Consider the following 22,564-nt stretch of genomic DNA (forward strand, 5'->3'; position numbering starts at 1 on the left):
CAATCAAATAAGTCTCTGTTTACTGCTCTATATTACTTAGTAGTTCAAAGAGGGTTAATCAGAGATCCAGCTGAGTCTCGAGCCTCTCCATATGCAGACTTATCCTTTTACTCTCTCTGTTTAATCTGGATCACTCAAAAGATTATATACAATATGAACATGTGGCATATGAACTTGTGAATGTAACGGTTATGTATGTTATATAAACAGTGTAGAAGAACATGGTGATAAAAGCAGCAGTACAGATGGACTTAATAATGATGAATATAATAATCAACAGATGGTGCGTTACAGTGTATATTTCAGCTTTGAAATTGTGTTTGCGAGACACACTCTGCAAGCAAATAGCTATGCTACAGAATGCAACTTAAGTTTATAAAGCAGTTAAAAATGCTCGGTCGCATATGCAATTTACACATTTTATTATGCGTTTTGTCTGCTCAGCTGCTGCCTGGACAGTGAGTTTGTACAAACATTAAGAGCTTCATTCCTTCCTTGTAAATGTGTAACAGTGAAACAATCCCAGGTTAGTTTACTAATAGACAGAATGAATAACCACATACATGCACTTTGGGGTTTTGTGAAGGGTCTCTGTATTAGGTTTTGAAAGAAAAGTGTGTGAGTTTAGTTTTTATGAGATTTATTTTAAGATTTGGCATTTATGATCTGAGCGTTAAGCAGGCATGAGGTTTTGCTCTATAAAAAGGTGTTTTTGTTGAGGTCTGGCCCGTGAGTGTGTTCTCTGTGTTAGTAGGTGAACTGCAGCAGCGTGGCATCGAGCGACACTTCAAACCGGCTTTTCATCTCTTACCACCCATTTGTTGTGCAGGAGGCAGGTTGGTACTTGTAAACGGCTCCTCCCTTTACTGAAAACACACACGCAGCGTCCGTCCAAATGGCTGGAGGTGATTGAATGGCTGCCTGTGGAGACGTTTATTGACTTTCACGGTGGTGTGAATGAGCCAAACCAGTTGGAAGATTGACCAATCACAAAAGGCCAGTGTTTTGGTCAGGACCGATCAGGCCGGTTCATAACCAACTGTATGTCAGATTGTGGAACAGTGTCAGACAGGTTTTGTGAGTGAGTGAATGACCAGATGAAATGTAGATAAATACATGTAAACGTTTAATACTTAGCGTTAGTGGTTTCTTCACATTTTTAAAAAGAGAGTTCACCCAAAAAGATACATTTTGTCATCATTTACTCATTGACTTTCTTTTCTCTATGAAACACAAAAGAAGAATATCTTTGTTTTTGTCCATACAGTCAATAGTCAATGGGTAGCCTATATTTTAGAGATGCACCAATACTAAATTTCTCCACTGATACTGATTATTCAGAGTGATATCTGCCGATACCAATAACGTTACTGTGTGTAATTAATATGTATATATAAATACACACAAATTAATGTATATACAGTACAGTCCAAAAGTTTGGAACCACTAAGATTTTTAATGTTTTTAAAAGAAGTTTCGTCTGCTCACCAAGGCTACATTTATTTAATTAAAAATACAGTAAAAAACAGTAATATTGTGAAATATTATTACAATTTAAAATAACTGTTTTCTATTTAAATATATTTCACAAAGTAATTTATTCCTGTGATGGCAAAGCTGAATTTTCAGCATCATTACTCCAGTCTTCAGTGTCACATGATCCTTCAGAAATCATTCTAATATGCTGATCTGCTGCTCAAGAAACATTTAATGTGTACAATTGTACAAAATATTTGTGTACAATATTTTTTTTCAGGATTATTTGATGAATAAAAAGTTCAAAAGAACAGTGTTTATCTGAAATCTAATCTTTTGTAACATTATAAATGTCTTTACTGCCACTTTTGATTGATTTAATGCATCCTTGCTGAATAAAAGTATTCATTTCTTTAATTTCTTTTCAAAAAAATAAAAATAAAAATTCTTACTGACCCCAAACTTTTGAACAGTAGTGTATAATGCTACAGAAGCTTTGTATTTCAGATAAATGCTGTTCTTTTGAACTTTCTATTCATCAAGGAATCCTGAAAAAAAAAGCACACAACTGTTTTCAACATTGAAAATAATCATAAATGTTTATTGAGCAGCAAATCAGCATATTAGAATGATTTCTGAAGGATCATGTGACACTGAAGACTGGAGTAACGATGCTGAAAATTCAGCTTTGCATCACAGGAATAAATTACTTTGTCAAATATATTTAAATAGTACACAGTTATTTTAAATTGTAATAATATTTCACAATATTACTGTTTTTTACTGTATTTTTAATTAAATAAATGTAGCCTTGGTGAGCAGACGAAACTTCTTTTAAAAACATTAAAAATCTTAGTGGTTCCAAACTTTTGGACTGTACTGTATTTAAGAGAAATGTTATTTATGTACAACAAAATATATTTATATAAAAATATAAATAAATACATATATTTGCAAGTATTTCTCAAATATATACATGGATGTGTTTGTATTTATATATACATAATAATTACACACAGTACTCACACATTAGGCAAACTCAAACTTTTATTTTGAATGCGATTAATTCGCGATTAATCGTTTGACAGCCCTAATAACGATACCGATAGTTTCTGCCTTTTATACCTTCTTTTATATTAATGATAATTTAATTCTAATTAGTAATTAAACATTATATTTTTAATTATTATATTTTGAAAGAAATGCAAATAAAAACTTTATTCTCTCCATTTTATTAACTTGTTTCAGAGTAACTGATATCAATTTGTAAACAAACACATTCCCCAAATTAATATTAACATTAACTAAATTCTAAAGATTAAATTAATAGTTCCTATCTTTCTAAATGTTATTATTAATTCAAATAATTACTATTAATATCAAACATCAATCTGGTTTCTTAGCATTTTCTTTACACAAAGCACAAATTCTGCCCTCTTTTGATTGACAGGATAAATCAGCCCTGACTATCAGCTGATAGTGTGAAAATTTGCTTTATATCGGTGCATCTCTACTATATTTACATGCACCCAAATAATCCGTTAGTAATCAGATTGATGGTTTAATCAAACTGAAAAGCATTCATGCAAACACCTCAGTTGTTCCAAATGAAATTTGGATCCTATTGAAAGGGTTGGTGTAGACCTGGAATAATCTGATCAACTGGAAAAAAAACAAGCATCTAAATGCTTGAATCAAACTATTTTTGCAGTTGGATTCAGAAATACCTTACACACACGTGCAGTGCCATGATGCGTATATTTACATACACTCTAAGACAAAATCCTGTAAAAATAGGATTTTTTTTAGGATTGATTTGACGGAATTTTCCGTATTTATTTTTTAGAGGTATTTTACCTGTATTTTGAACTTGATTGCATTGTGTTTCAGGGTTAACGGAAATGTCCGTAAAATTACTGGATAATGTCCTGGTAATTTTCTGCCAGTACATTATCCGTTTTTGTTTTGTTTTGTTTTGTTTTGTTTTTATGGAGTTTATTTTTTACAGCATATGTTTTAAATAATACAGATGTGCATATGTTTATTTTCGTCTTACAGTGCAGGAGACTGTATGTTTACTAAATATTTCCTAAAAAAGCTCTATGTCGGCTTTCTTTTTAGATATTTCATCAAGGCAATAAGAAAACCATTATGCATGAAGAAGTAGGCATTATCATGGTGTCCTTCTCTGGTCCTGAATGCGGCGACTGGTCGCAAGTTTTGTTCAGAATACATGTAATAGGCATACACGTGTAAACAAATTTGTGAATCGGACTGCAACATTTTAGGTTTCATATAAACGGAACTTTCAGAATCTGAAATCGGAATGGATTCATTCTGATTTACAAAAAGTAGTGAATGTAAACACACCTAATTGTATCCAGTTTTCATTGTATGGGCAAAAACAGTTTTCAAAACATCTTCCTGTGTGTTCCACAGAAGAAAGTCATACAGGTTTTGAAGTTCAACAGTTGATTTTGATCAATATTAATAGTGAAGCTTGCCTTAACAAGCTCCATTTAAACTACCTAAAACCTGTTTCATCATGCCAGTAAAATTTATTTGCAAGTCATCAAGGTTGGAATAGAGGTGTGTCCATGTGCCTCAGGTCTCGGCTTAAAAGACTTCTACTTTCTGTTTGAACACGAGACACACACACGCGTGCGCACACACACACACAGCATTGACACACAGTTCAAAGTGCTGTGGAATGGCATGCAGGTGTCCTTGGAGGTGAATGGATAGAGATTGCCCTTCAGTCACACACATACAGAAGAGTAAGCATTCCTCTCCTCAAGACCACACACTGCGCTCAACTCTCTTGCTCTCTCTCTCACACACACACACACACAGCATAATCTGAAGCTATGTGCATTCCATAGCTCACATGCTCTAAACGAAAGTTTGTTTCATCTCAACAATCAAAACACAAAGATAATTTCTTATATTGTTTCCTCTGGCATCCTTTATACCTTTATGCTCGGACTCTCAAATTTACCAGTTCATCGGTATCACTCTGTGGGTGTATGAATGCTGTTTACATAACTTAGAGATAGAGGAGTTTATGCTTGATTCGCACAACACAAAGTGTGTTAATGTAGAGTTCACTGATAAAGCAGGGTGGTTTGATTCCTCTTTCTTTGAAGACACACAATATGTCAGACAGAAATGTAAACACTCACAATATTTCAATGCCGAATGTCTTCACTTCTGACTGCATGTCATTTCACGTTATGGCCAAAATCACTGTAGGGAGACATCCAGAAATCTACCATTTAAACTTTTAACCCTATAAAACCAACTAACGTTTCTATATGCACATTTTTAAGTCCTCTAAATTATCAACATGATCAAAACTTTGCTGAAAAACCTGTTACATGCCTGCTGTTGGAGAAGGTACATTTGTTTCTGCTGTGATGGTGGATAGGTGAGGTCAGTGGATGCCATTCAAAACAGTGCGTAGGATAGGCAACATCATTTAAAACAGAGACAGATGGTCTAGTGTAAATGCTGTGTGTGTCTGTGTGAAGTGCTAGCTTGTGTTTATTTACATAATGTTAAGTGACTACAAAAGTGGGTAGAACAGGTGTGCCTGTTTCAGTGACATCCCACACGTCCTGCTCTGCGTACCATACAGAGGAAGTACACCGCAGTTTGTTTTGAGAAGTAATAGCACATAAACTAGATATCCTACATTTCAGATTCACTTCCGTCATCTTTAAAAGCTCTATGTCAACCAGACAAGCCCTTCCTGTTTAAGTGGGCGGTTCTTGGCCAGAGTAAACTAGAATACATGCTGATAGAAGCGTGGTTAGGAAAATCAGTATTTGCCTGCAGTCATCTGTCAGGAAGTTATCAGAACCTTTTCTGTCTGCAAATTAAGTTTTCATACGTTACTGTTCCTTATTTTATCATCACGTTTTTTTTTTTCTTTTAGCATGTTATTATTTGTGTTAGTATTTCCTTTCGTTTGTGTTGTGTTTACAGGGTTTTATTTGCTGTAAAGTTGTCATGTATTCGTATGAAATAGCTTCACAATGAGTCTTTTCAACCACACAGTATCGTTATTTCTGTGTTACAAATATTCATATTATCACAGAAGAACTGGAATAAAAGTTTATATTTTGGATATAAACACTGATGTCTACGATAGCGATCAAAATAGAGCAAAACACCTTTTGAAAGTAACATGATGCTTCAAAAAACTATTGTATCGATTACATTGTTACGCCATCAGGTGGCGACAAATGACTGTTAACCCTTTGAGTGGTACGGTACGGTCCCACATATGGGATTTAGAACGTTCATCAATGTCACATAACTACCAGATGCAAAGACGTGTCACTCGTATTGTTTTGAATGGGAGAAAGTGTAACGCGCAATATGGCGGAATAAGTCCCGCCTTCTAAATAAGAGCCAATCGCCGACTGGTAAAGTCATCGCGTCACTTCAGCGGCCGTTAGAATCACCGGTTTCTATAGAAACAGTCAGACGCGCGCCTCAGAAGAGACGCGCATTTAGGTCTGCGCATGCGCATTAGCTTGATCCAGCCTGAAAAAGACATTTTTTTGTCATGATTCGAGCGTTTAGAAACTAAATTTATGAGCCGGTTGTTGTTAGATTTCATTGGCGATTTCAAATATAAAATTTAATCGTAAGGTTGGCGAACAGTTTTGGAGAATTTGATTTTTCCCCATTCAAAGAGATTGCATGATGCCCAGGATGCCCGAGAGGCGTTTCAAAGATGGCCGCCGAGTGAAATGACTTGTCTTAAAGGGACTTTGCCAGATGTCACATAACTGCCAGATTATTCTATTATTCTATTATTTAAATAATAGAATAAGTGTAAGTTTACTTATAGTTAATATTTTTTTTAAACAACACCTTATACATACTTTCCAACATCTTGTGCTTTTATTTATTCCATTCTTTTTTGCTGAATGCTTTATATTCTTTGGATTTCATAGGGATGCACGATAATGGTTAAACTGATAATCACGATTATTTTGCTCAAAATTATAATCACGATTATTCTATCAAAAAGGGTAATGTAGTTATGGCCATTTTGCACGTTCTTTACCAACCTACCCTTCACCCAAAAGGCCTGTAGGTGGCACACCGACTTCATATAACCAACTATGATAACTTCGTTAGATGGTAAATCAATACAAAACACATGGTTTTGGTGAGCGCTTTGTAAACTGTATTCACATTAGATTTTTAAAGCAACACAATTTGTTTGCAAATGAGATAAACCACAGATTCAGATTGCCCTGCAAATTCGTAAAGCAAAGAACGATGCTCTTTAAATATCCCTGGCTATATATCATTTTCAACTTATTAACCATATGAAAACTGGTAAAACCTTTAGGAACTTCAAAAGATAAAACGGCGAAACTCCTAATATTATTTCCAATAATTCCAAATTATGTTCATTTTCCCGATTGAATTGTCACAGGTTGCAAAAGTAGCCTACATTCTGCAAACATTACGGTGGAGATCCGTTTTGCATTTGTTGAAATTCATCGCTGAAGGTTTGATCATGGCAGATTTAGTCACATAAATAGACTGGTTGTATGACGCTTTCATTGAAGCAGAATTTGGCTGTGTTGATCGCTAAACTCCAGCACACGTTTCTTTTCAGATCATCAGCGCTTCTTCCGCATGTAGAGGGAGCGCATGCACAGAGTTGCCAGATTAAGTAAAACACCAGGAAGAAAGTATATCCTTTTAAGGGAAAAGCTCTATTTGGGGGATTTAATCTCTTTGTATCTGGCAACCACAAGCATATCCCAAAGAAAAAACACGTTTTCAGGATAAATAATGAGCAGATATCGTTATCGCAATTAAAATGCGATTAATTATTTAAATTACAAAGTCATACAGTTAAAAACAAATATAATACAGTTCATGTATCATAAAACATTGACATGAAACCAGAAACATTGCAGTTCATGAAAATACAACATTATGCAATCATGAACATGAGCCCCCCCCCCCCCCCAAAACCTTCACAAAGCAGTTTTTTTTCAGAGGTGAGGCACAGGTACAAATCACATTTGGTGCACTTCACCCTAACAATACACTTACATCCACTTGCACCTGCCTTTTTGAGACACCATGGTAGGCCAGTGGTTGGTCTGGTCCAGTAGTACTGGCTGTGGTGGCAGTGGGCAGGCAGGTCTCCGATGTTGATTTTATCCATAATACAAATGCCATGGCAGTCCTTAACATGCAACTAATCAACATTATATCACTAGCATTAATGATGTTATTGATACAGCTTAACAGAATATTTTAAACTCAAGCTTGAAAGGGTTAAAAAATGCATTAGTCATTGAATCATTCATTCAAGAGATTCATTCAGAAACGCTGATTCATCCAGTAATTAAAGGTGCCCTAGAACCAGTTTTTACAAGATGTAATATAAGTCTAAGGTGTCCCCTGAATGTGTCTGTGAAGTTTCAGCTCAAAATACCCCATAGATTTTTTTTTATTAATTTTTTTAACTGCCTATTTTGGGGCATCATTAACTATGCACCGATTCATGCTGCGGCCCCTTTAAATCGCGTGCTCCCTGCCCCGCAAGCTCTCGACTATAAAACAGTGCATAAAGTTCACACAGCTAATATAACCCTCAAATGGATCTTTACAAGATGTTCATCATGCATATTGCATGCATGCGTCGGATCATGTGAGTATAGTATTTATTTAGATGTTTACATTTGATTCTGAATGAGTTTGATAGTGCTCTGTGGCTAAAGCTAACATTACACACTGTTGGAGAGATTTATAAAGAATGAAGTTGTGTTTATGAATTATACAGACTGCAAGTGTTTAAAAATGAAAATAGCGACGGCTCTTGTCTTCGTGAATACAGTAAGAGACGATGGTAACTTTAACCACATTTAACAGTACATTAGCAACATGCTAACGAAACATTTTGAAAGACAATTTACAAATATCACTAAAAATATCATGTAATCATGGATCATGTCAGTTATCGCCCTTATTTTTCGCTATTGTTCTTGCTTGCTTACCTAGTCTGATGATTCAGCTGTGCACAGATCCAGACGTTAATACTGGCTGCCCTTGTCTAATGCCTTGAACATGGGCTGGCATATGCAAATATTGGGGTCGTACATATTAATGATCCCGACTATTATGTAACAGTCGGTGTTATGTTGAGATTCGCCTGTTCTTCTGAGGTCTTTTAAACAAATGAGATTTATATAAGAAGGAGGAAACAATGGTGTTTGAGACTCACTGTATGTCATTTCCATGTACTGAACTCTTGTTATTCAACTATGCCGAGGTAAATTCAGTTTTTGATTTTAGGGCAAGTATTTATGAGTCATTGAATCATTCGTTCAAACCGATTATTTTTTTTTTTTTTAATAATTCATATAAGATTCATTAAACTTTTTAAATAGATTTAAACATTTTAAATTTTGACAATTAACATTTGTCAAAATCTCTAGTAAATTACATGTTATTTTGTTTAGTTGTCTGTTCAGAATCGTGGGAGAATCGTGATCTCTGTTTGAAACAAACAAACAAAAAAAGAATTGTGATTCTCAGTTTATCTAGAATCGTGCAGCTCTGATGCATTAACTGTATGTACGCACACAGAAGTGTTACTCCACTCTGTGTCTTAGAGCAAAACAGACCTGATTTGAGATTTACGGATCCCAGTGGTAATGACTGACCATCTTAAGACGCAAAGTGTACAAATAAATCACCTCTCGGAGCAGTGTTTGTTAGACTGAGCACCCTAATTCATGTAAATGGCTTTCCTCCTACCTGCCTCTGGTGCTTTCAGCGGTTTGAAGCCAAATGAATTATGTATCATGTATTGTCTGTTGTTTTTTCACTGCTTCATTTTATGAGAAGATGTAGTATTCAAGTACACACAAAGGAACCTGGAGAGAAATGCAATAAGTTTAAGAATGAGAGATGACAGAGATCAGGCCTGATTTGACATATAGTTGTCAGCAGCCAAGTCGACGAACTCATCTAGAGCCTAACAGACAAAAATCACCAGAAAAGCACAGTGACAGAAGTCCTTACAATTAGTGTTAAAAATTGATTATAAAACACAATTTCTTAGAAATGTGCTCTTTGTATTCGTGTTGGTTTCATGGTTTTAGAAAAATTGTGTCAAGTACAAAGTAATGATATATTTCCCTCACAGATTAACACAGATTAGATTATATATATGAGTGCACATATCTTAATAAGTATTTTCAAAAAAGTTTTATATATATTATTATATATATGTGTGTATGTGTGTATATATATATATATATATATATATATATATATATATATATATATATATATATATATATATATATATATATATATAATGTATGTGTATGTATGTATGTATGTGTGTATATATATATATATATATATATATATATATATATATATATATATATATATATATGTATATGTATATGTATATGTATATGTGTGTGTATATATAAAATTACATTTTGGGAGAATCACACCACATGACATTTTACAACCTGAACCAGCATTGCCTGTTTCATTATTCCTGTATATTTTTCTGCAAATATTTTAACAAAATTTCTTCTTTTTTTTTTTTCTAGAAAATAATAATAAAACATTCATTTATAACTTCTTAACTATAATGTCATCCAACTATTTAATAAGGTTTTCTTTTTTAGGGATTTATTCAAGAAAATGTATTAAGTCTTTTTTTTTTTCTTCATTATGATATCAGGATTGTTGTATCAGTCTGACATTATTGGCTTAATATCAAAATTAATTTTAATTGAGAAACTAAAAACATGCTCATCAAAGAAGTTATTTTGAAGTCATTATATGTGTGGAATATATTTTTAATGTATTTTAGTGCATTTTAATAATTTTTGGATAATATTCCGCTCTGCTAAAGCTTTCAAATGTAATGTAATGTCCGTTTGGGTTAAAAAAACTGAAACTGAATAATTCATGTTGGATTAAACTGAGCAGAGTGTGCTGTCGAATAAAGAAGCATGAATGAATGTATGAGTACTTCATATGGAAATGAAGGCAGATGTGCTCTGAAATATAGAATAAATAAGAAGAGAGAGCTGAACACGACAGTCATCATGTTTCCATGCACACTCATACACATACAGCGCTGCTCCCGTAGCGTGCAGCTTCCAACCGCGACCACAGAGTAAACAAATCAGATGCTAAACTCATCTGATCCCAAACAGTCACAGGAGCCCGTCTGAGCGCCACTCTTGATGGAGGAGTGTGCTGGAGGATTAAAAAAAGCCCTTACATCCTCAAACAGAGCTGCCTGCAATCATCCAGAGATCCAGCCCACTCCTCCCTCAGTGTACAGATAAAGTTTTCAACAGATGACAAGTTGCCCTGGGAAGAGGCACAGCTGTGAAGCTGGAGGGGGATTTGCATGTGTACTGTGTGTGTGTGTGTGTTGGAGAGCATGTGTGTGTTCCCCACTTCTCCCATGCAAGAGTAAGTTAACGATGGCTTCCTTTGCTCTCTAGGAGAGAGAGAGATAGGGACAGAAATAGACTTCTCACTTGCTTTGACGGTCTTAAATACACATTCGAATGTGGTGCGGGTTTCCCGGCAGTCATATACTCAAAGGTTTTATGATGGTGGATATAATTGTGTTGGCTATGTCCTCATGTCAGACCCTGAGAGCCTGCTGTGTGTGTGTGTGTGTGTGTGTGTGTGTGTGTGTGTGTGTGTGTGTGTGTGTGTGTGTGTGTGTGTGTGTGTGTGTGTGTGTGCAGGCCACAGAAATGACAAAACAAAAAAGGAAAAAAAAAAAAACTTTTCAGCTTTAGGTTTAAAAATTTGTACATATATAAAAAATAGAAAAGCCATGAAATTGCATGATGTAGCCTACCAAAATAAATATTTATTTTTTAAAATTTAAATTTTTATTTTTATTTTATTTATTTTTTATGTGTGTTTCAAAGGATGTTCAGACAATTAATTTAATTTAATTTAATTGTAAAATGTGTAATGTGCCAAAATAAATATTTTTATTTTATTATTTAAATTACATTTTATTAAAATAAAATATTTATTTGGACACATCACACATTTTACTTATTTATTATTATTTGTTTTTAATTAAATTATATTAAATTGTAATGTCTTGTCTGAACTTCCTGTTTCAATAGTAAATATGTAAAAAAAAAAAAAGCCAAAATAAATATTTTTAATTTAAATATTTGTTTCATTACATCAAGCATTTACATATTTCAAATGCATTTTTTAATAAGCTACATTTATTTCTTTGTTGTTTACATATCTCTTTCTATCTACTGTTTATTACATAATTATCTGGTCTTGCTTTATTTAGCATATAAAAATGCACTAAGCTGCATAGAAATAAATAAGTTTCCTTTTTCTTGCGTCAAGAACAGTCACAAAACTGATCTCAGAATAGTAACATTAAAAGAGGAAACTTTCCTCTGGTGGGCAGTTACAAACTTGTATGCATGTACAGTAAGAGCAGCTTGTCTTCCCACACTGTCAGCATGTCTAGACATGTTCAGAGTACTGGCCACATATGACCACTGAATCTCGTGTTTAACTCTGTTCAGAAAAAGTTTCTCTAACAAGTTAAATGTTCATTAATGACACTCTGACCTCTTCTCATGAAAGGCAAGCAGAGAAAAGAAAGTCTGGTTTATTTCCAGGCTGTTTCATGGGCAGTGTCTTCAAAAGGACACACATATTTTCCTTTGAAACACGCACAGATACAAAAGCACATGTGAAAGTTTATACAGAGTGTTTTTCTCCAGCTCAATACCGTCTTTATCTAGTCAGAGAGTTGTGGTGTATTTCTCAAACAATACGGCTCTGTTTTCATCGTGTGACTGTAATATTTCTGTTGTTGAGAGGTTTTCAGGACCTTCCACATGTTTTCTGTGACAATTTTACCTGTAAACATGTGCTGAACTAGAGGTGGGCTCAGAGCCATGCATTTGGCACTCTCACCCATCAATCAGTCATAATCCATATACAGTTTATTTCAGACACCCATCCAAACAACAAACCCTGCCTCTTGCTTCAAATAGTGATTTCAGTATTTTACACTATCGGGCAATCCGTTTTTTTTTTTATTGTTCTTGAAAATTCAGAAATGTTTCTTGAGCAGCAAATCATCATATTAGAATGATTTCTGAAGGATCATGTGACACTGAAGACTGGAGTAATGATCAGCTTTGCCATCAGGAATAAATTACATTTTAAAATATATTTAAATAGAAAACAGTTATTTTAAATTGTAAGAAAATTTACTGTTTTTACTGTATTTTATCAAATAAATACAGCCTTCACTCTAAAAAATGCTGGGTTAAAAATAACCCAAGTTGGGTTAAATATGGACAAACCCAGCAGTTGGGTTAAATATTTGCCCAACATGCTGGGTAGTTTTATTTAACCCAACTATTGTTTGAAATGACTATATGCCTGGCTTAAAATGAACCCAAAATAGGTTGGAAATTAACAGTCAGACACATAAAGGCAACAGTAATATTCAAAAGGTGAACATTTATTAATTTAATGAATGTTTATTGTTTAATGTTAATTGTTATTTTCATTAAACTTATTAAACATATTAATAAATGTTAATATCCTACATACTTTGGGTTGGTTTAAGCAAGCATACAGTCATTTTTAAACAATAGTTGAGTTAAATAAAACTACCCAGCAGGTTGGGTCCTTTTCTCTTCTTGATAACTAACAACATGTAAGATCATGTAAACACCTTAAATGGTATTGGTTAAACAGTTTAAGAACATTTTAAGCACTTTGGGTCAAACATTTAACCATTTTTAGCTCAACTTGGGTTGTTTAAGAAACTTCTTTAAAAAACATTTAAGAAATCTTAATTATTCCAAACTTTACACTGTAAACCCAAATAAGTTGGGTCAACTCAAAAAATTTTAGGTAATCAGTTACATCATTTTTGAGTTATGATGTTCCCAATTTTAAGTAAGCATAACTATCAAGTTTTGAGTTTGTAGTACTCATGCATGTTAATTGCTCCTAACTTGAAGTACTGAGTTAGCTAACTCATACATTTTGATAGCAATTAACATAAAATATTTAGTTTAACTCCCTGAGGTCTGAAAACACGCCGGCGCGTTTTGCAGGATTTTTTTCACATTGCAGCAAAACAGACTTAAAATACTCCGTCATTTCTTGTCATAGAGACATAAGTAATATATCAATTGAAACTATAGAATGTCTTCTTTTATTTGTGTAAAAACACAATGTTGTGCTTTTTGTAAAATAAAGAAAACTAACATGATGCGTGATCTCTCCTCTCCCTCTGAACGAACTCCAATCTGATAGTTCTCAGAAAATGAACTGTAACTTATGAATACTAATGACAAAAAAATGACACTTACGTCTAAAGAAACTAGGGCTGCAACAAACGATTATTTTGATAATCGATTAATCTGTCGATTATTAGAACGATTAATCGACTAATCATCGATTATTGCACTGATTAATCAGTAGGCTTTGTTCGATTATTCTACTTTAGCAATTAGTTAAAATATTGAGTTATACTGTACTTTAACTAGTAAATAAAACAAGGAAATCACTTCAGCTTTTAAAAGTGTATTTTTAATCATTTTTAAGCCAACTGAATAGACCAATATACTATAAATATAAATATATAAATATAATGTAATTATGTGGGGGTTTTTGTGAAAAATGAAACAACATACATACATACACATATTACATATCATATATATATATATATATATATATATATATGTATATACACATACACACACACACACACACACACACACACAAACTATCGAGTTTATGATCATTGAATGGCTTTCCTGAGGTAAATGTTACATTTTGTGTGATATATTTGTTTGCAAGTTTTATTGACTTCTTTCTGCGGTTAAAACTCCGATTAAGTGATTACAATAGAGATGGATTCATTTCAGTAAGTTCAGTAAGTACTTTTTGATGTTCATTCATGTTTATTTCGCGCTGTAATAGAGAGGAATAGGTTCACATGCCGCTTGAACCGAGGTGTTACAGCGATCTGCCACACAACGTTAAACAGTCACCACCACAAGTATTGTTTGAATCCCGTAGTAATATTGACTGAATTTAAAAGCTTAGACTTAGTTTTATATCAAAAGTAACCTGATCTGTCGGTGCGTTGCCGTTGTCTGTGTCCTCTTTGCTCTGCGATGCATCTTTCACTGTGTGAGAAAATGAACGTGTGGCGTGAGAACAGTGAGTTTGAATGAGAGTTGGTGGCCCTGCATGACAGTATTCTGTAGTTATGCTAAACGTTATGTTTGTTATGTTTATGCTATGTTAATCTCCCACATTTCACGGGTTCGACTTCGTTTGCACTATGCTCTCCAAAGCGCTGACTTCTTTTATTGGATTGGATCCCGGAGGGCTGCATTACAGTATTGCGCTACAGCGCCCCACTGGTTACACCGCGTTATTGCAGGCCCTTCAAATAGGTCGTATGAGATCAAGAGACTATTCGACAACAAAAATATTTGTCGACAATTTTTTATTGTCGACGTTGTCGATAATGTCGACTAATCGTTTCAGCCCTAAAAGAAACGTTGAAATGTCAGGTTTTAAATCGTGCAAGTCAAATCGAAAACAAACATTCTGTGTTTATGTAATCTGTATGAAAAGAGAGCCATGTCAGAAGTCTGTGATTCAGCTCATTATCCGCTAATGCGGCCACGCCCGCGGAGCCAGCGCTATTCAGACGCAAATTCAGAGGCAATACATGCATTCATCATCTCAATTCGTGTATTTATTGTCTTGAAAAGTGTTTATTTGGATGTTAAAGCAATGGTTAGCGATCTCTAGAAGACATGCCGTTAGTTCCTAGTTCCTTTTCTTCTTTATATGAATTTGTGGCCTAAAGGTGTACAGAGAGCGCCCTCCGGCTGCAAGTATGAATTGAAAATACCATTCCTGAAATGTCCTCTTCTTCTTTAGAATAATTTGTGGACTAAAGGTGTACAGAGAGCGCCCTCCGGCTGCAAGTATGAATTGAAAAAACAGTATCCAGCACTCATAGTGATGACAATAAATATTACTTCTCAGTATAGAAAATTTACATAAATATATAAGAATCCATCAATATTTCTCCAAATGTGCATGCTTTTAAGCTAAAAGCCTATATGAAATGCCATAGAGGTAACATAACTGTTCAGACACTTTGCATCACAGAAATAAATTTTATTTTAAAGAATATAATAGAATACCATTATTTTAAATTGTAATAATATTTCACAGTATTGCTGTTTATGATGAGCTGAGACATTATTACAGAGGTTTTTTTTCACAGCCTACCTGACTGAAAGGCCTCATTAATATGCAAGTCATTTCAGGTCATTATTATGTGATTATTTTGTCTTCTCAGGTGTAAATGGCCCATTATTCATGCAGATTCACGCCTCCACGCATACTGTGTTTCTTGACAAAAAGTGTCTTACAAAAACTAAATCAATATATTGTTTTATATGAAGGAGTAGGCAGCATAATTTTTACATAATTCTGAAGCAAAAACTCAAAACTCTTAAGTTAGTCTAAATTAAAAGAAATGAGTTCATACAACTCAAAACAATAAAACAGCTTGAAATATATCAGTTCTGTGAACTCAAAAGAAAAAGTTCTAAATACTCATAACAGTTTTTTTCAGTTAAATTATTTGTTAAATTTAAGTTTATCCTACTCAAAACAATTAAGTATTTTAAACATTTGGGTTAACAGTGTAGTTTAGCAGTAGAGTATGTCATGAATAATGAAACGGCTTCTGGTTTATTTTCAGATGCCTCATAGTGACTCTCAGAGTGATCAGACGATAACATGCTGATCTGTGCTTGGTGTCTAAAGTTTAATCACATGGAGAAGGGCACTTAGTCACAGAGGTCACAGAAACTCTTACGTGTTCTCACTCTTTCTCTTTCTATTTCTTCTCATCATCTCACAGACTCCTTTTCTCTTCTCCCAAAACGTGCCCTTTAGCTCAAAAGCTTTCTATTCTCGTCCCTCTGGTCACGTGAGTGTGGGGGGTCAGGGGCTTGTGGTCAGGTTTACATCGCCGCTTCGAGCTCACTGCTGACCCCCATACGCAGCAGATGGCCCTCACTGTGCATGCTGGGATAGGGTAGGGCTGACTCACTGTCCTGGAAAGACCCTCACAGTGGAAGTAGATATCACACACACATACGCGCACACACACACACACACACACTTCTCATGTCCACCTCGAGTCAGAAGAGGAAGCTACACACACGCAGAGTGATTGTTCCTGCTTTCAGGCGGTGTAGCCTGTTGAGTGTCTTTGTGGATTTAGTTTCGGAACATTAACTTCATGACTTCAGCACAGGAAGTGCGACATAGACGTGTGTGTGGGATCCTACAGGTAGAGTCTGATGCTGTTCAGTGTTTTGGTGTGTTTGGGACAGTTTGTAATATGAAAGCATGCTGGAACTGTTTGGATTGTTGATCTTATTGGATTGATGTTGTGATAAGATGCAATATGGTGCCAATTATAAAGTAATAACATTCTGTACTTGTTAAGTTGTAAATCGTTGCTGTCAAGCAGAAGTGTTGTATATCTGAACATATGTCAACTTTTAATTATTTTAAAAATTGGTCTGGTTTGGTCACATTTACCATTGCTCGGTGAAATTTTGTGAACGAAATCCAGTAATTTCAATCGAAATCAGCGTAATCTGGAATTTTGCATAGATTTTCCCACGCAGATTTCGTTTCAGTTCAAGTTTTTCATGTGAATTCGCAGTATTGACCAACAGAAAGCTGCTTGGCTTAATATTGACCTTTTTGCAGTCTTTGAAACTTTCACTGAAATTTTGCTAATGCTTTTACAATGATAAAATGCTTGATAACTAACAACATGTAAGATTATGTAAACACCTTAAATGGTATTGGTTAAACAGTTTAAGCACATTTTAAGCACTTCCCTCAGTTTCACTGTGTATACAAACAACTTTTACTGGTGTTCTGATGGCTTATTCTCATTTGAACATCTGTCTTTTTTTTGTCAAAATTGGACAAAAACTCAGTGATTTTAAATGTAAAGTCATTTTCTTGTGTTGTTGGTATTTTATCAGCTGTTAGTTAGGTTGATGATTATCACAAAAAAAAAAAAAAAAAAAAAATCAGAAATTAATTTGTAAAAATGTTAACCAGTTCACCTTCAAGCTCCATGTAGTTACATCTAATTAACTTGTTTTATTTGGATCAAAGAAATGTATTTAATATTGAGAAAAATTGTTGTATTTTTTATTATTATTATTATTATTAAAGTAAACCTGAATAGATAAAAAGATTAGATGACACCAAAATCAAAGAGATAGTTCACCCAAAAATGAACATGTTGTCATCATTTAGTCACCCTCAAGTCGTTCCAAACCTGACTTTCTTTCTCTTGTGGAACATAAAACAAGATATTTTGAGAAGTGTCTTATTTTTGTCCATACAGATGGAAGTCAATGTTAACCAAAATGAATATAGTTACCAATATATTCCAGAAAAAAAAGAATGTCATACACATTTGGAACAACATGAATGGTGAGTAAATGATGACAGAATTTTCATTTTTGGGTGAACTAACCCTACAGATCTGGTAGAAATACCACAGAAGAGTGTAGCTGTGCTATTGTGTGCTGTATTTGAGTGGGTTGTTGTGATAGTGGCCTCTGTGTCAGTAATCCCACAATACATTAGGGTTTAGAGAAATGACTGTCGGTGATGACATCATACTCAAAGAGGAAGAAATTAACTTCTGTTAGACTTTAAAGTCGTCCTTGATTATGATTTCACCTTTTTAACTTTAGTTAGTGTGTAATGTTGCTGTTTGAGCATAAACATCATCTGCAAAGTTACGACGCTCAGAGATCAATGCAAAGGGAGATATTTTATTTTACTGAAATCACTTTTTAAGGACTACAACAAATGGCTGGTAGGGACTACAATGAGCTTCTTCCCGGGTTAGTGACATCACTAACCCTAAAATTGACATAAACCCCGCCCCCAAGAACACACAACAAAGGGGGTGAGGCCATGTTGGGCTGCTTTAGAGAAGAGGAAGAGTTGTTGTAGTAGAGTGTTGTTGTCATGCCGTCATTTTACGCCGGACTGCTTCACAAACGAGGGTCAATTCAACACAAAAGATGAACATGACGGCACATGCTAGTGGATGAGTTGAATCAACTCCACAGCAACTACATAAATTTATCCACTAACCATTCAGAAACGTCCAGTTTCATTCTAAAAGTTGTAACTTCTTCCTGAGTCTCTCCATCAGTGTCGACTCTGGTTTGAACAATGTAAGGCTGAACACCATTACTGACAATCCTCATTTTGGCTGCGTGAGATTCTCCAGCTTTGTTGTTGTTGAGCTGTTAAAGCTCCACCCTCTTCTGGAAAGGGGGCCGGGAGCAGCAGCTCATTTGCATTTAAAGGGACACACACAAAAATGGTGTGTTTTTGCTCACACCAAAATAGGGGCAAATTTGACAAGCTATAATAAATGATCTGTGTATTTTGAGCTGAAACTTCAGACACATTCTGGAGACACCAGAGACTTATATTACATCTTGTAAAAAGTTGCATAATAGGTGCGCTTTAAATGACTGTCATTTCCAGTATGTGAAGAAAACACTTTAAAATCAGACAAAAATGATAGACTGCATAAAAGACAGCAACAGGTGCACTTCAGGTTTTCCCTTTTGGCTTGAACCGAACAGGTGCTTTGTCACGTTTGTAGATGTTTCACTGAGCCATGTAATTCCTGAAACGTCTCAGGCTGTGCTCTAAGGTGATCTCAGTGCTGGATAATATCTGTTTCCTGTGTGTTCTGCGTACAGTTTGGCATCTGTAGCAGAGGATGATAGGTCTGTTAATCTCAAGCCTCAGATCCTTTTGTTGTAACTCCTTGGTGAGAGAAGATTAGAGCAGTGCAGGACAGGCAAAGAGCCAGATTCCCTATCTTACCCACGATTCCATGCTCTTGTCTCTGGGCCGTGTGCCTGGTCGCCTCTAACTGACAGTTATGGCTCTGAAAGCCCATTCGACCTCACATTCAGGGAAGTAGTTTTACTACATTTTCCAAAAACAGACTGTGGGAAAAACTCGCATGTATGCGTGTTTGTCTGAACAAATACGATGACGAATCCCGCAAGATGAGTGATTGATGCTTCAGGTTTAGCATATGCATGTGTGTTGAGTTTGAACTATGGTAAGTCATTGTAAGTTGAAGGGTTCCTGGCTCACACCTGCACACTCCTGTTCTTCATGTGGAGGCTGTATGGAAGTAGATGTATATGGGCCAGCTGGAGCTCTCCTCAGCTGTTAAGAGTGAAGAGTCACACAGAATCATGTTCTTATGTGTTCTGTCTTCTCTACACTCTAAATACTTCCTATAGTGCACCCCCAAATGGAAATACTATCATGTATGTACATATGCATGACTTTTGTTATGTGGCTTTAAAAGACTTTATAAATTGCGCTTGAGATGCAGTGAAATTAGTTGTTTTTGGAGCTTGACAGCTCAGTTCCCAGTCCCATCCACTGTCAATAAATAAAAAATGTGTGTGTGTGTGTGTGTGTGTATATATATATATATATATATATATATTAGTTTGGGACGGTAAGATTTTTATGTCTTTAAAAAAGTTTGCGCTCACCAAGGCTGCATTTATTTAATCAGAAATTAATTTGAAAAAAATACATTAAAATCAGTAATATTGTGAAATATTATTAAATTAAAATACTGTTTTCTATTTTAAAATATTTGAAAATGTAATTTATTCCTTGATGCAAAGCTGAATTTTCAGCATCATTTCTCCAGTCTTCAGTGTCACATGATCCTTCAGAAATCATTCTAATATGATGATTTGATGCTCAAAAAACATTTATTGTGTAAAATTGTACAAAATATTTGTACAATATTTTTTTCAGGATTCTTTGATGAATAGAAAGTTCAAAAGAAGTGTTTATCTGAAATCTAATCTTTTGTTACATTTTAAATGTCTTTACTGTCATTTTTGATTGATTTAATGCATTCTTGCTGAAAAAAAAAATTAATTTCTTTAAATTCTTCTCAAAAAATAAAAATAAAAATTCTTACTCACCCCAAACATTTGAACGGTAGTGTATAATGTTACAAAAGCTTTGTATTTCAGATAAATGCTGTTCTTTTGAACTTTCTATTCATCAAGGAATCCTGAAAAAAAAGTACACAACTGTTTTTCAACATTGATAATAATAATAAATGTTTCTTGAGCAGCAAATCATCATATTAAAATGATTTCTGAAGGATCATGTGACACTGAAGACTGGAGTAATGATGCTGAAAATTCAGCTTTTCCAACACAGAAATAAATTACATTTTATATTATATTCCAATAGAAAACAGTTATTTTAAATTATAATAATATTTAACAATATTAATGTTTTTACTGTATTTTAATTAAATAAATGCAATCTTGGTGAGCAGACGAAACTTTTAAAAATATTAAAAATCTTACCGACCCCCCCCCCCCCCCCCCCCCCCCCCCAAAAAAAAATAAAAAAAAATATATATATATTATTATATAATAATTATTATTTTTATTTTTTTTTTTTTTTTGTGTGTGTGTGTGTGATATATTGTGATACATTGTTTTCGTGAATCTTTGATGAATAGAAAGTTCAAAAGAACAGAATGTATTTGAAATAGAAATCTTTATAAATCTTACTTAATTACATTAGATTTTCATTGTAAATGAACTTTAAAAACCTTGGTTTTCTTTTACAGAGACTGCACTACACCCATTGCACCATATTACACCCATATCCTGACTGCATTACCTTTGTGTCCTCTCTCTAGGTCTGACTGGGTGGAGATCGTGGAGCCGCGCTCGAGGGAGCGCATGTATGTCAACCTGCTGACTGGCGAGTGCGGGTGGGAACCGCCGCCCGGCGTCCCTGTCCGTCAGTCGGACGGCAACCAGTGGTGGGAGCTTTTCGACGGCAATAACAATCGGTTCTACTATTACAACTGTACGAGCCAGCAGACGGTCTGGCACAGGCCTCAAGACTGCGACATAGTGCCTCTAGCGCAACTCCAAGCCATGAAGAGGAACTCTGAGGCTGAGATCAGGGGTCAAGGGAGGATCCCTAGAGGACCGGCGGATGGCAAGCGGACTCCCCTGCCTGGGCTGGTTTCATCTACACAGTCCTCCTCACTGGAGCAGGAGAGTGGGAGGGAGACACCACCGTCCAAGGGCAAAGGGGACAGTTTGGAGGGAAGAAACCAGGGAAATAGGTAAGGATGTCTGGAGCACTTAAACTTGGATTTCTCATGGTGGCAATCAGGGCTTGACATTAACACCCGCCAAATGCAGGTGGATTTCATCAGTGGCGTGTAACTCAGTCACTCCTACTAGCCACTTTGACGGGTTGAATTTTTTGTTTAATTGCAGTCTTTTAATAAGGCATCTGAAATAAACAAAGTGCAGTATTGTCTTGTCAAATACTGAAATATCTGAAACACTTTCAATACTCATTTTCCACAGAATAGATACACAATACAAGCAGTGCTTTCTCTCTCTCTCATCTGTCCGATAGCAAGTTGACACACACGTGCCCGCCTCCCTTCACTCACTTGTTTAATTTGCTCCGGATGAATATTGTTAGTGTTACAGGGCTTGGATTTCAGCATGGGATTTTGCGTATTGCACATAATTTTACTCATTCTCGCAGATTTTGTGCTCACACCCAAAGCGCGTGCACATAAAGCCGCCTCTCAGAACTAAATTGAGGGTTTTTTAGCTGCTTATTGCGCTTAAACAGTCAAATACACACAAAATAATGTCAAAATGCCGGTCTTTGTGAGTATTCACATAAACACAGTCAGTTATGGTTTAAGTGAACGTAAACAGTTGAGAAAGAAAGCACGTGTAACAGTATGATGGATCCGTGCATCAGGTCTTAAAGTGACAGCAGCCTAATATACTTGCTGCCAAATAATAACATAATATTAAAAATATCTATATGA

General features: G+C 35.1%; 1 protein-coding gene across 3 annotated transcripts in view; it reads left to right on the top strand.

The window, feature by feature from the left end:
• LOC125259568 (rho GTPase-activating protein 39-like) overlaps positions 1-22,564 on the top strand; it is a 97,686-nt gene that overhangs the window by 26,153 nt on the left and 48,969 nt on the right. For 2 of the 3 annotated variants that reach the window (XM_048177269.1, XM_048177272.1), the window contains one exon: positions 21,395-21,832. In XM_048177269.1, the coding sequence (XP_048033226.1) occupies positions 21,395-21,832 (438 nt within the window). Of the gene's footprint in view, positions 1-16,512; positions 16,922-21,394; positions 21,833-22,564 lie in introns of those variants that run through there. The other variant, XM_048177270.1, reaches the window with a different exon arrangement.

Source organism: Megalobrama amblycephala, linkage group LG24 (assembly GCF_018812025.1).
Source record: "Megalobrama amblycephala isolate DHTTF-2021 linkage group LG24, ASM1881202v1, whole genome shotgun sequence".
Lineage (NCBI taxonomy): Eukaryota > Metazoa > Chordata > Actinopteri > Cypriniformes > Xenocyprididae > Megalobrama > Megalobrama amblycephala.